Source organism: Nannospalax galili, unplaced genomic scaffold, assembly GCF_000622305.1.
Source record: "Nannospalax galili isolate Female #2095 unplaced genomic scaffold, S.galili_v1.0 scaffold14, whole genome shotgun sequence".
NCBI classification, from domain to species: domain Eukaryota; kingdom Metazoa; phylum Chordata; class Mammalia; order Rodentia; family Spalacidae; genus Nannospalax; species Nannospalax galili.
Genome location: NW_008336953.1, coordinates 4281338 through 4296267, shown reverse-complemented (window position 1 = coordinate 4296267; position 14930 = coordinate 4281338). Strand labels below are relative to the sequence as shown.

The following is a 14930-nucleotide window of genomic DNA, read 5'->3' as shown; positions in this document are numbered from 1 at the left end:
TATTCAGAGAGATCTACAATTTAAATTTGAAAATAAAAGCTCCCAGTAGATTTTGAAATACTCTACATGAAGGGAGAAGGCTGATTTTTAACCTATTCCTTTAAAATACTAAAATGCCCAATTTTCCAATTATTTTATAGGGATCAACTAACCCCAGTCAAGATGAAAAATTGCCAGTTGTAAGTCTGTATGAATTTGAAAAACTGGCAGAAAACTGGAAAATGCACATAATAGTGCAAAGAATCAACAGCTTATTCCTTCCATTTTAGATTGACACACCCTTGAGAAGCATCCTTTTCACCTCTGACAGATGTTAACATTAAGTATAAAAATAAGTTGAACCTGGAAACCTTTGAGTCACTGCATTCTAAGTACTAAACTGAGACTTTAAAATAATGACATATAATTGGCCATAACAAGTCTTGCTTTAAAAAAATGTTGCAAAGCATGAGTCAACTGCATGGCTGTCACTGAAGACATAATTACTCATTTTTACAAAGTAACACCATTATGGCAACCTGATTAAGTTTTCTGATTTATAATAAGTAGGATACACCAATATAATAAAAGCTGTGTATACTCTCTACATTTAAAAAAACAAAAACTTGAAGCATCTTTACTAGTGGCAAAGAATCAAATGTTTTGCAGCCACTGCCTTAATATTTCCTACTTCAAATGACTTAAAATTATTGTAGTAGAAAATAAGCAAAGAAGACCTTTAAAACAAACCTCAACTCATTTGTGTTTCTAATAAACTACAGGGAAGATTTTATGTACTCAAAACACTGATCTGATAGGCTAAGAATTAAGTGGATACTGAAAATGGTCGAGGCTGTTTTACAATTACCTAGATCAGTGAAGAAGGCAGCAAGAGCTGAGCAAGCTACTCCAGAGTCCTAGCTTCAGATCTGCCTTTGCTCTGCCTGTGGGGGAAACAGCAGCTTCCTACGCCGCCTGGCAACCTAAACTCATTGAGCAATCTTTTTTTCATGTTATTATTTTTATTTTATGTGTATAAGCGTTATAAGTGCCCCTGTGTCATGCAATGCCCCCCGGAGGACAGAAGAGGGGGTCGAATTCCCTGGAAAAGTAATTATCCGCTATGTGGGTGCTGGGACTCGAACCCAGGTCTTCTGCAAGAACGGCTAGTGCTCTTAACGGCTGAGCAAACTCTCCAACCCAAGAAATTCTTTTCCTCACAAACCAGCCCATGCCCTCCATGCATAGTGCTCCTGGGGCTTCTGTCATTGCCCCACATGAGACCTAACATCAGACTTACTCTTCTGCTTTAACACATCTGGAGGCAGAAAGTTCAATGAGCCAGAAATAAATTAAGAGCTGGAGTTTGCCGCACTTCAAATTTGGACGTGTGTAAGTTCCTCTATTTACAAGAGGGAAATAATAAAGTTTAGCAAAATATAGAACCCACTCTAAGCCACAATGAATGCTTCCATTTCTAATGATGTGGATATTCATAAAGATAAGACCCTACATCTTAAAATTGGGACTCATGTTTTCTCCAACACACACTAGTTTGCAGAGTGGCTCCTGGAGTCGCGGGTGATGTTGCAGCAGAAAACATGAAGTGGGCAAAAGTATGTGTGAGGTACATGGGAGTGGGGGATGCTGGGTGATTGGGGGAGCATGGGTGTATGGGAGTAAGGCAATGGTGCTTAGTACTGGGTGTGCACATGGTGCAGGTGCAAAGGACACACAGGTACATGCATGTACACCTAATGTCTATAGTTGTAATGACACAAAGTGCTTAATGTTAAATGTTCTAGTTTAAAATTCCTTACTTTAAAATACAGTGCATAGTCATCAATCGCACCTGGCAAAAGTTTAAATTTATGGAGTCAATATTGGGACAGTCCAAGTATTTGAGATCAGAAAACTGTATTGTATATTTGCTTCATAGCATTTTGAGACCTTAGAGATTTATGAAAAATATATTCTTTGAAACTACAAAGGACAAACAAGGAGATTTTTTCCTGGAAAAAATAACGTCCATCTTGCAGAAGTATTATGTTTCTCATTAACCAGAATCCCACCCAGTCAAGCAAGGACAGGAGTCAAAAAGTGGGAAATACACAAAGCTATCACCACTTTCTTTCCAGGTCCCTAAATATAAGCTTCTCCTTGTTTTCAAAGTTGCCCTGCCATACCTCCTGTGCTGGGTGTTAGCAGTTGTGTCCAAATAGATCCCACCAACTCGACATTCAGCACCACATTCCATCATCTGGACTTAACCTGCTTGATCCGCCAGTACTGCTTCCTCATTTCATGGTGGTTTTACATTTCCAGCCTGTTTTGAAAAATAGGCTCCACCTTCAACTAAAGTCAAACTTCAGTGGTAACCTTCTTAAGAGAATTCCCCAAACTGCACAAACCGTTTTCCCCTCTTTGAGTTCATCTGGAAAAGCTGAGATCTGGATCAATTTTTTCTCACTTGGATACATTTGGTCATGCGTGTACACAAATAAAATATGTGTGACAATTGTCCATGCCTTAGCTTCCAGTTTCAGAGACCTCATTGGTGTAGTCTTACCTCTGAGTTGTTAAGGTGGCATTTATGAGTTCCTGAAAACCAGCCATCACTCGAACATTGGTCAATGTCCACTTTCTGAAGATTTATATCAACTTTCATCACACCCCTAAAATTGAAAAGATAAAAGGAAAAAATTAATCTGAGCTTTTACAATTTCTAGCTCTGCTCTGCCCTGAAATCAAACAAACATAAAGAATGCCCTATTTTTTTCAAACTACCCACACATATTTAACTCAGTTGTTCTGGGTAAAGATACACAACAGGTCAAAACCAGCAAATATATTCCTTTTATCTGACTTGCCAAGATAAGGACTCTGTACTGCTCACTGTCTTTGGGCCCTCCTATAATGCCTGGCACATAATAGGTACTCTCTAAATATCTGAAGGTTGACTAAACCAGACCATATTGTTGTTGAAATAGTAGGAAACTTGACTCTGATCTGAAATAACATCTGCCCCCAAAACCCTTTCTTCACAGTGAATCTTAGCCAATCCTTCATCTCATTTCTTTCTACAGCCAGTTCCCATGCTACAGTTGGAGGTACAGAAAGGCTGGGGCAGCTGAGGGGGAGCATAGCACAAGGAGAAAAAAAAACTTCTCTTTCCACTGATCTTCTATAACCCACATCTATACAAAGATAAGAGACAGGCTGATGGGTATTTGCTGAGTGATCTGAGCGTTAATATTAGTAACTAAGATCAGAATAAAAGAGCCTGTGTTTGCCTTGGCCAGTTATCAAGGAAAATCAAGAATTTAACAAATTGCTGTCAACATGTAGCTTATGACTGTATTTGTCAGTAAATTCTCACATTGTGAAATGACACAAATATACCCTTCTGTGCTGGATAGCCTCCATTGTCAACTTGACACACCTGGGAAGAGGGGAATTTCCTCGATCAGATTGGCCTATGGGCAAGTTGTGTGAGACATTTTCTTAATTATTGAGTGGTGTCACAAGGCCCAGCCCACTGTGGGTGGTGCCACCCTGGGGCATGCGGTCCTGGGTTATATAAGAAAGCAGGCTGAGTACAGGCCAGGGGATCAGGCCTGTGAGCAGCATTCTTCCATAGTTTGTGCTTCTGTTCCTATCTCCAGTTTCCTGCTTGAGCCCTGACTTCCCTCAGTGCTGGGCTATGAGCTATAAGCCAAATAAACTCTTTCCTCCCAAAGCTGTTTTTGGTCAATGTTTTACCACAGCAGTAGAAAGAAACTAGAACACCTTTGTTTCTGACATGGTACAGAACACAGATGATAAATGATGGCTGTAATTATACCACATACTACAAAGGAGGCAGTATTATGGTGGAGAGGACCGTGTCAAGAGACGAGTAGGCCAGGATACATTTTTTTAATTGATGGCCAGAAAAAAAAACCTCACCAAGAAGCTCCAACGTTGTTTGTAGACATAATTTGAGCACTTCACAGCCAACCTTCTGCCGTTGGTCACTACATTTTAGTTTTCCTTAGTATCTTATTTAGAAAGACCTTATAAAACATAATCAAAATATTCAAGTTCAAGTTTTCAGCCCTGCTCAACACCAGCGAGAGCTCAGTGGGAAGACAGTGGGAGCTCCACAACCCAGCTCACTCAGCAACGCGGTCCCTGGTGGGGACTGATTACAGGAGGCTGCCATTATTTTGGTCCTTTTCCCTGGAGAAAACTGACTTCAGAAATAGGTATCTTAACGGTTGAGAACTTTGGCCCTTAATTTCAAGTTCATATATAGAAACCAAAAAGTCGCCACAGACTTTAAACCCAGCTATGAAGCACTTAGGTTTTGCGCAAAACCACCAGAGGTAAATGAGCCGTGCCTTCACCAGCTGGGAAACCAACGCTGACTCATCTTCATTAGGGCCTCGCCTTGGCGCCTGGAGACCTACAGACCCCTGGGGAAGGCACGGCAGACTTCCTGCGTGGAAGGTGGATGTTAAGGGGATTCAGCGAAAGGAAAATGGTCTCTTACTGGGGAACAGTATGCAGACTGAGGAAATGCAGGGACCCAAACACCTAAGACACCCCCCTCCCCATGCACTAGCTATGCAAAGCCCAGCTCCAAGCCCCGGAGCCTGTGCCCTGAGTCCCCTGAGCCAATGCCTCTGGGGCGGAACTGCTAGTCCACATCCGGTGTTCCTGTAAGCTCTGAAGGCAACTAGATAGTAGCTGTTGTTAAAAGTCTTGGAAATGGGGGGGGGGGGGGGGGGAGTCTGTTGCGCCCTGCAGAGATTAGAAAACTCGCAAATAGCAGCCCTCCCCAAATGCCTGGGTTCTCAGGTGCTCCACAGATCAATATGCTCTTCCACGTGTTGCCAGAAATAAAACAGGCCCAAAACTGCATTCTTCCGTGTTAACTCTAATATTCTTTCATCATGAATCAGCGTCTGTGTTGGATCCATCATGAAATGCCCAAAGTTGGAATCCCCACATTGTACTTGTATTTTAACGCTTCTGCCCCTTTCCACAACCACTAACTTCAGGCCCTCGTCTCTCACCAAAGTGACATTTTAAAAATAGCTGTTTGGCTGTATGGCCTTAAACATCCAAAAGGAAAGTATAACCAAAGATTAAAGGGGCCAATATAATTTTTTTTAGAGTCCATATGTTTAGCTAAAGCTACATAACAAGAAACAATGCCAGATAGGAGTACCTTCCTTTGGGTTATTGGCCAGGGTGGCCCAAGAGACTCCTAGGTAGTAACCCAGCATAAAACTGGGAAAATGAACAGCAGACCCCAATCTTATCTAAAGGAATATTGACAACTGATTGCTGCTAGATGAGGAAAAGCTGACCTTCCTAAAACAAAGACCTCTAGATAGGCTGACTAGATTCACCAGATGGACAAGTACTAGGGAACAGCTGGGGGTGCCGACAACACTGCAGACAGTAGCAGGAAAGACAGAGTAAAAGGGCTCTAGTGGGGGCAGGGAGGCTATGGGAGGGTGCCATCTGGGAAGTGGGTATATAGATGAATAAGATTGTTTGGGATATTCTGTGTGAAATACACACAAAAAATCAACAAGTTAAAAAATGAGTTATAATTGAGGAGGAAGCATAAAAATATATGTCATGTGAAGTAGTAAAGGCGATAAACATTACCATTGAAATCTACCCAATGACTTTATATCTGTACTCAGGTGCCAAGGATCCAAGTACAACCGATTATGACTAGTGATTATCAGATACATACAAATCAGAGATTCAAGCACCAACATCTCAGTGTTAGTAGCAAAAGAAATGAGTCTTTCTGCAAGCTGTATGAAACAGTGTATTTCAAAAAGAAATGGAGATCTTTTTTAAGGGTAAAAAGCTCATTCAATTTTACATCTTACAGGATTTATACTGAGTTCAATATTGTACAACTGTATTAATTCAACTATGAACCTAAAAATTTTATAGGTGCTTTTGAAAGAGATGTATCTTTGATCTGGAAATTGTTATTGAGTATGTTAAAGCTGTAATGAAATGCTTCTTCTAAAAAATAAAAAAATATACATTAAAAAAAAAAATAGCTGTTTGGTTCTGCCTGGTTTTGCTCCAGGAAAAGATACTTGCAAAGTTTATAAAGCTCAAGAGACTTTTTTCAGCAGCAAATACAAAACCATTAATACCCATTCATATTAGTGCAACCTTTGCCCTGACAGGTTCCTGTTATAGCTGTATGATAGGTGGGGCTGGAGACATGGCTCAGGAATTAAGAGCACTGGCTGCTCTTGCAGAGGACCCAGTTTCCATTCCCAGCACCCACACAGCGGCTAACAAAGGCCTGTAACTCCAGTTCCAGGAATCCTACCCTCTCTTCTGACCTCTGTGGGCATTGCACAACATGGGTACACTATATGCATGCAGGCAATACACTCATACACATTAAAATAAAATTAAAATAAATAACTATATGATGGGTGCACACCACCCACAGTGAGAGTATTACCAGATGTCAATTCAGTCCCTAAGTGTCTAGGAATAACTTAGCTATACCCAATAGTAACTGAAAATGACCTTAATGTATATCAATAAGCCCAGTCTAAATAGTCCTACATTTCCTCTTGGCTGGTTGCAAAGATGCCCACAGCTTAGTAAATGGAGACACATTACAATAGAATAAAACTCTTACAGTCAAACTGTAAATTAAATTAAATTGATTGTGAAATTAAAAGTTACAAATTTTACAAAGGCAGTTGACCACAAACCTCATTCTTTGTGTCTATCTGGACTTCAGAAAGTGCCCACACAAGCAAGGGCCGTAAAGCTGAAGTAGCATAACTAAAGCTTACTGCTGTTTGGATCAGATTTACATGTTTTAAAGATTTTGCAAACACTTCCATAGTCAAACCAATATTTTCACTCTCATAGGGCATAGAATACAAATTTCTTGGAATAGCATTACAATTAGGCACGTCCTTCTAACTTTTAATCACTCATGTATACATTTTTTAGTAGACAATCCGGAATTACATTTGGGGCCCAAGAAAATTCTTACTGTTTCACAAAACCTTGCCTTTATAAATACTGGGATTAAGCCCAGGGCCTCCCATATGCTAAGAAAGTACTATACAACCGAACTACATCCCAAGCTCTGCTGCTTTGTCTTAAGCATCCCCCTCCCCAGCATCTAAGTCAATCAGAACCCCAAATTAACTTTGGGGAAAGCACTAATGTTAAAGAAAAGCAGCCAGGTGTGGTGGCTCACACCTTTAATCCCAGCACTCAGGAGGCAGAAACAGGAGGATCTCTGTGAGGCTGAGGCTAGCCTGGTCTACATAGTGAATTCCAGGCCTAGTGGAGCCACAGAAAGACCCTGTCTCAAAAAGACAAAAAAAAGACAGAAAGAAAGAAAGAAAGAAAGAAGGCAGCCCTCAGCCCTGCAACCAAGAGGGTCAACAGGCTCAGTGAGAGTAAACCCACCCTGGAATTATGGACTCTCCCTGTAACATATAACCTTAAGCCTTCAATGACCCTAGTAGTACAGGGAATTGTTATAAAGTGGGGAAGGGAAGGGAAGGGAAGGGAAGGGAAGGGAAGGGAAGGGAAGGAGAGCTCTAGCAATATGCAACTGCCATGAGCACCCAAATGAAAGAATAGAAAGACTGGATAGATGAAGAAAAGCTTCGAGGGTTTGCTGTGCTTCTTCCTTGAACAATAATTTCTTGCTCCACGGCTGCGAAAACTTGGCAGTGGCAGCCCATGGAGTCGGCATTAATGGAATACCAATCCAAAAGCAGGTGCTGGTAGATCACTTGCTGGGGGTCATCTCTTTCTAACAACAGTGAGCTGGAACAGACATGGGGCTAGCAGTGGGTGGCTTCCATAACAAACCACGTGACACTAGCTTTGGCGTCAGAGACAAAAACTGAAAAGCCTTTCGTGATCGTTAAAGTGCTAATCTGTTGATGAGTCTTGAAAGACAATAAAGAAAGTGGTTTTTGAGGTAGAGAAAAGGGGACCTTTGCTTCAAAATATGCAAAAAGTGTAGCAAGACCAGCCTACTAACAACCTATGAAAAAAATGAACTTGTGGATCTGCTGAACATTCTAGGCAAATGCACAAAAAGAGCGGTCCAAGTCTTCTGCCTGTGATGAATTGAAAAGCAGAGGCATGGACCACAGAAAGAACTCTTTTTGGCTTTTTGTTTGTTTTTTAAATAATTGTAGTAACATATACATGTCACAAAGTTGGTCATCTTAACAACTTTTAAATACACAGTTCAGTAGGGTTGAGAACTTTCAAGCCAGTCTCCAGGACTCTTCATTCTGCAGAACTCAGAGTCTAAAGTCATGACAACTCGCCATTCCTCCATTACCTTCTGCTCAGCCCAGAACAGAAGCAGCATTCTAATTCGGTCTCTGTGAATTTTGCTTCTCTGAATTCCTCTTGGGTTTCCTGTGGTGTTTCTCTTTTTATTAGTGGCCTCTGTCATTTAGCGTGATGCCCCAAGGTAACCCTTGTAGCAGCATTACTTTCCTTTTCACCCATCCAGATTTTGCTTATCCATTTACCTTTGGAGGGGCACTTGGCTGGGCTACTACAGATAATGTTGCTATGGAACTGCTTCCTTTTTGAGCAAAATTTAAAGGATATATAAAAATCCTGGGCTGCAGTTTTTGAAAATAAAACTGTTTCCCCTTCTTAGTGTCTCCTAGCAAAAGCTTCTCAAAATATGCACTAGCTCTAGCATGAAGGGCCACCAGATGATGGACCTATGAAATTCTTTAAGACCTGAAAGAAGATGTCAGTCATTGCTTCATGGACTATTTCACTTGACCAAAGGAACTCCAGTGTCTAACGGTATGCTTCCTGGATTTCTGTTGAATAATAGGAATCCTAAAATTCTAAAGGTTTGATTGCACAGCAGCAGCAGGACCCAGGGTTGTGTTTTGTTTATTATTGTCGTTATTGTCTGTTAATTTGTTTTTGAGACTGTATCTCATATTCCCAGACCGGCCTCAAACTTCCTATGAGGCTAAAGATGACTTTGAGTCATCCCTCTGAGTGCTGGGGTTACAGGTATGGCCAGTACACCCACTGTTATGAAATGCTGGGGATCAAACCAGGGCTTTGCAGACACTAGGCAACCACTCTATTAGCTGAGCTACATCCCCAGCCCCAAGGCACAGAATTTCAAAAACAGAACAAAATAAAAAGCTTTTCTTAATTCTGTGAGTGTGATTTCCTTCTGGTAGAATGCAACCTAGAGTCATAGAAAACCCACAGCAGTGATCAGTTCATGGTATAGGCAGAGGCACTATCGTCTTGATTAGAAGGATGCAGAACATTTTAAAATATACCTCCATGCTTTCTATGGTGAAGAAGCAGACTGAAGCAGCTATTCAGATGAAGTATTTTCTTGAGGAAAGGAAGACTGATTCAGAAGATGAATTCAAGAGCCCAGAGGATAAAGCTAAGGCCTTTGAAGAAGATTTCCCAGGGAACCTAACTGGAACCTAGGGAACAGTTCGGTGATAAGTGCACAAGTGAATTTCAGAATTGCCACGGATCCATGCCTGCTGATTGAACTGGAGCACTGTTCTAGTTATCCCGGCCCTTTACTACCGTTGTATATGGGTAGACAGATGAAGGAAGGGACAGATAATTCTTTTTGTTGTTTAGTTTTGTTCTGTTTTGTTTCGGGTTTTGTTTGTTTTTGTTTACTATAGGGTCTCACTATATAGCCATGGCTGGCCAGGAACTCACTATATAGGCCATTCTGTCCTTAACCTCACTAAGATCCACCTGCCTCTGCCTCCAACATTTCTTTATAGGTCTTCAAATCAAGAATTTCAAAGAACTAGACATGTGGAAACTCATCCTCATCTGGACCTCATCTAAATGACCAAATCTTAACTGTAAGATAATACCAAATGAGATGAGATGTGGGTGGAGAGATTTCTTCCTGAGGAAGGAAAAGTCTATCTTTGCATTAAGGAAGCCAGCCACCAGCCAGGAGAGTATGTGCTTGTAATCTCAGCATTTAAGAGGCTGAGGCAGGAGGATCATGAGCTCCAGGCCTGCCTGAGCTACATAGTGAGAGCCTGTCTCAAAAAATGTATATAGAAAAACAGTTGAAATTAAGTAATGACAATACTGCATTGTAACACAAAAAGCATTCATAAATCATACACATAAATAATGATGTAATAAATGAGGAGCAAAGGGTAATTTTCTTACAGGCAATTTTAATTGACAAATCCACAATGAATAAAGAGTCATAGAAAAATCATGAGAACACTGAATTAGGGCTGGGAATGTAGCTGAGTGGTACAGTGCTTGCCTAGCATGAACAGGGTCCTGGGTTCAAGGCCCAGGGCAGGAAAAAAAACAAAAATAGAACATAGTAATAATCATTTCAGTCAATAGCTGCAAATGTTAGTGAAAAAAATTTAAGGAAAAATGGGGTACTTGGGGTTGAGTATGATGGAGCACATCTTTAATCCCAGCACTCCAGAGGCAAAGGCAGGTAGAGCTGAGTTCCAAGCCACCCAGTCTGCGTAATAAGTTTCAGATGAGTCAGGGATATACAATGAGACCCTGTTTCAAACAAGCAAAAAAGGAGGATATTTAAATAACCTCAAAAATCTTGATCAAAACATTCACCTTTGGTATACGTTCCTTCTTCCAGGAGGAGGAAGTTACTCCATCTCCCTGAAAGGGTAGTCCTAATTTAATGAATAACATTTAATTAAATAAATATGAAAAGAAAAATAATACCTATAGAGAAATCTTGCCAACACTGTTAATGAGGTGATCACATTTATATCATCAGTGTCATAGAGGTGATGCACTTGCCTAACATGATGTAATGAAAGGGCAAAATACTTTCATTATAAATGAATTCTTTCTAAAAGTTCACAATCTAGTCAGACCATCCAAAAGTCAGGAGTTCACAAAATATCTACTAGTCTTCTAACTTGTCAACCCATGGTTCTCCATAGGATATATATAAAAGACAAAGAAAAACTGAGGAAAAGAAAACTGATTGGAAAAGGCAGGGAACATGCTAACCAAATACCACATGATGAGTTCACCTTCTAAGGGTTCTAGTAACAAGTACCTCAGGCTAGGTAACTTTAAAAGAACTTTATTTTCCCATAATTTTCTAGTTTAGAACTGTAACATAAAGGTCTCAGCAGGATTTGTTTCTTCTGTGGCCTCCCTGCTTGGCCTGCAGAAACCATCTTCTTTCATTTTTCTGTGGTCTTCCCTCAGTCCCTCTGGCTTCTAAGGACACCAAATATACCAGAGTAGCCCACCCTAAAGGCCTCCTTGCTATGTGTGGAGATGGAGAGGTGGTTCAGCAGTTAAGAGCACTGACTGTTCTTGCAGAAGACCCAGGTTCAATTCCCAGCACCCACATGGCAGCTAACAACCATCTGTAACTCCAGTTCCAAGGGACCCAACGCCCCCTTCTGGTCTCTGCGAGTATTGCACAACACAGGTGCACTTACAGCCATGCAAGCAATACACTCATACACATAAAAATAATAAAATATTTTTTAAAGATGCTATGTGCCATTTCACATTCACATCCACATCTCTTAGATGCTAGAGGTTAGGACTTCAACATACAGATTAGATTGAGGAATACACAAGCAGGCCATGACACATGAAACCCCACTCTGCATCCTGGGACAGAAAAGTAACCTCAGTGAAAGCTCTAAGAAAAAGTCTGAAAAAAGTCTATGGCATGGCTACTAGCTCCTTATGTTGGAAGTTTCTGTGGCTTTGTAAAATGTATCACAGAAAGCCAAATCAAGAATATATGGGAACTTTCTGTATTCCCTTCCTTAATCTTCTGATCTCCAAAATTATTTCAGAGTATTTAATTTAGTTATAAACATCTTTTATTAAAAACAAGAGTTAAAGAAATTATGGAAAATCAAAAAACATGGAAATAAAAATGTACAAAGTGAAAAGATTAAAAAAGTAAAAGATGTAAAAGCTATATTATGATTAATTATACTTTAACAAACTTAAAATTTTGAGGAAATGGATATAAATTGATGGGCAAATTTGTTATTTTATATATTCTAAGAGAATCAAAAACTTCACTAGAACAAGTAAACACAAAAAATTGAAATCATTCCTTTCTGGGGAAAGCCGCAGTCTTTAAGGGCTTTGTATATGAATTCTATCAAACTCCAAGGGGCAATTCTTTTGTTATCAGGAATTTACACAAGGAAAATACCTCTTTCATTTTATTTGATTTTGATTTCAAACACAGGACAATATGAAGATCATTTAAAAAAAAAAAAAGTAGCCATCTTAACTGTGCATCTATTTCTAAGAATCCTAAAGGAAATATTGACTCAACAATGTCAAAATACATCAAAATAAACACCATAACCCAGTGGCACATTATACATATCCCACTTATACATGAAAGGCTATTTTAATATGAGAAATATATTAGTTGCATTCATAATATAAATGGGGAAAAAGAGATAAAACGAGAAGCTAGAAATAAAACCAAGGGTCTTGAGCATGCTAAGAAAGTGCTCTGTCTCTGAGCTTCATCCCCAGACCTTGAATTTTTAGACATAGGGTCTCAGTTGCCCAAGCTGGAGTCTAGCTTAAGATCCTTCTGCCTCTGCCTCCCATGTGCTGAGATTATAGGCACATGTCATCAACCCCAATTCTGAGAAAAATAATTTGATCAATTTGAAAAGAGCATTTACAAAGTTCAACATCCAATTTTTTTAAATGGGCAACTAGAAAATAGAAGGAAACAGTTTAGTAAGTCTTGCCTCTGGTAAACTTATACTTGAGAGAGAAATGTGTGTGTGTATGTGTGTGTGTGTGTGTGTGTGTGTGTGTGTGTTTGAGACAGGGTCTCACAGGGATGTGGCCCTAACTGACCTGTAACTTTTTATGTAGATCAGGCTGGCTTTGATGTCACAGAGATTCACCTGCTTCTGCCTCCAGAGTACTAGAATTAAAGGTGTGTGCCACTATGCCTGGCTAGAAACTTTAGTCTTTCATTTGTTCCCTTTAAGGTAAGAATGCTTCCTATAATCAATGTTGCTGTGTATCCTGGGGCTGAGAGTTTCAACTAATTCTATAAGAACAAAAACAAATAAAAAGAAATGTGATCATAAAAAACAGAAGAGATTAGATTGTCCTTATGCATAGATGATATGATCATTTATCTAGCAATAAAATCAAATATGAGAAGAGTAAGAAAGTCCAGCAAGTTGTAGAGACCAGATCAAAGAATAACAATCCTCTGTATCTCTCTACACTAATCATTTGCCATTTAAAAAAACAAAGTGTGAGTGTAGTGGCTGTGATCTCAGCAGACTGCCAGAGAGTTAGGGTTGGCCTCCCTCTGGCATAGGTGCTGAGAAAGCAGGGGACTGCCTGAAAGTGTCTGGATCCTGCCTCCACAAGGTGGTGAGCTTCCCCTAATTTCACCATGCCCAACTCCCTACCTGGGATGTCCTGAGGCCCCTCCCAAGGCCCCAGGGCAGACCTGGTTTTGGTAAGCTAAGGCTGAGATCTTAGCAGACAGCCTGAGAGGGTGGGTTCTGTCTGTGTAGTAGTGGCTGTGATCTCAGCAGACCTCCACAGAGTGCCTGTTCTGGCCTCCCTCTGGCATAGGGGCTCAGAAATCAGCAGACCAACTGAGAGTCCGAAAATCATGCTGCCCACCCCATAGGGAATTTCTGAAATTTCTCTGAGCTCCTGCTAATAGGGGTCCAACCTTAGAAAGAAGCCTGACTGTACCTGACTGGAACCTGACTTGGGTTTCTATGGGTGCTCCTAAATAGCTAATCTAAAAGCCATCAGTTCCCTCCAAAATAAAACCTGAGAGAGCCTGAACCCTGTAACAACCACCTTTACATAACCAATAAGGAAAGGACCTAGGCCCACCATAACAAACAAAAGCATACATCAACTTAATTCTCATATCAGAATCACAAAAAACAAAAATTCACATGCCAAAATCACAACAAAAGAGTAATAAAATGGAAAGCCAAAACACTATGTCCCCACCAAACTCCACCAGTTCTGTAGAAGAGCTCTACAAGAAGAATCCCCTAAAGATAACCCAGGACATTGAATTTAAAAGAATAATCATAAACGTGATCAAGGAATTCAACGAATTTAAAGAACACATGAACAAACAAATCAAAAAATTCAAAGAAGATAGGGATAAACTTCTGAAAGAATTCACAAAAGACATAGAATCATTTAAGAAAACTCAGGCAGAAATGAAGAAGGAAGTGCAAAACTCAATAAGCCAACTTGAAACAACAGGGAAAAGCCTCACCACTAGAATGAATGAAATGGAAAACAGAATATCAACACTGGAGGATAAAGTTGAAGAATTGGACCACTCAAGCAAATATTATGGAAAATTTTAAAAACACAGGAATGGAATATGCAAGAGATGTGGGACACCATGAAAAGACCAAATCTACATATCATAGGCAAAGAAGAAGAAGAATTTCAGGTTAATGGTTCTGACCAGATCTTAAACATGATTGTAGAAGAGAATTTCCTGAAATTAAGGAAAGTCATTGCCATACAAATACAGGACGCACATAGAACACTAAATAGACAGGATCAGAAAAGAAATTCTCCAAGATATATCACAGTAAAAACACTAAATATACAGAACAAAGAGAGAATATTGAAAGCAGCAAAAGAAAAACAAGTCACATACAAAGGAAAGCCCATCAGAATTACAGGTGAATGGATTAAGAAGCAAAATCCATCTCTTTACTGTCTGCAAGAAACCCATCTCACTTTCATGGACAGGCACTACCTTAAGGTAAAAGGATGGGACAGAATAGTCCAAGCTAAAGAAAAAAGCAGGAGTTACAATTCTAATATCTGACAAAATAAACTTCAAACTAAAACTAATCAGAAGAGATAAAGAGGGCCAC

At 40.0% G+C, this 14930-nt stretch overlaps 1 protein-coding gene across 2 annotated transcripts in view; it reads right to left on the bottom strand.

The window, feature by feature from the left end:
• Gpr158 (G protein-coupled receptor 158) overlaps positions 1–14930 on the bottom strand; it is a 444454-nt gene that overhangs the window by 390927 nt on the left and 38597 nt on the right. For both annotated transcript variants that reach the window (XM_008831743.2, XM_029562921.1), the window contains exon 2: positions 2549–2654. In XM_008831743.2, the coding sequence (XP_008829965.1) occupies positions 2549–2654 (106 nt within the window). The remainder of the gene's footprint in view (positions 1–2548; positions 2655–14930) is intronic.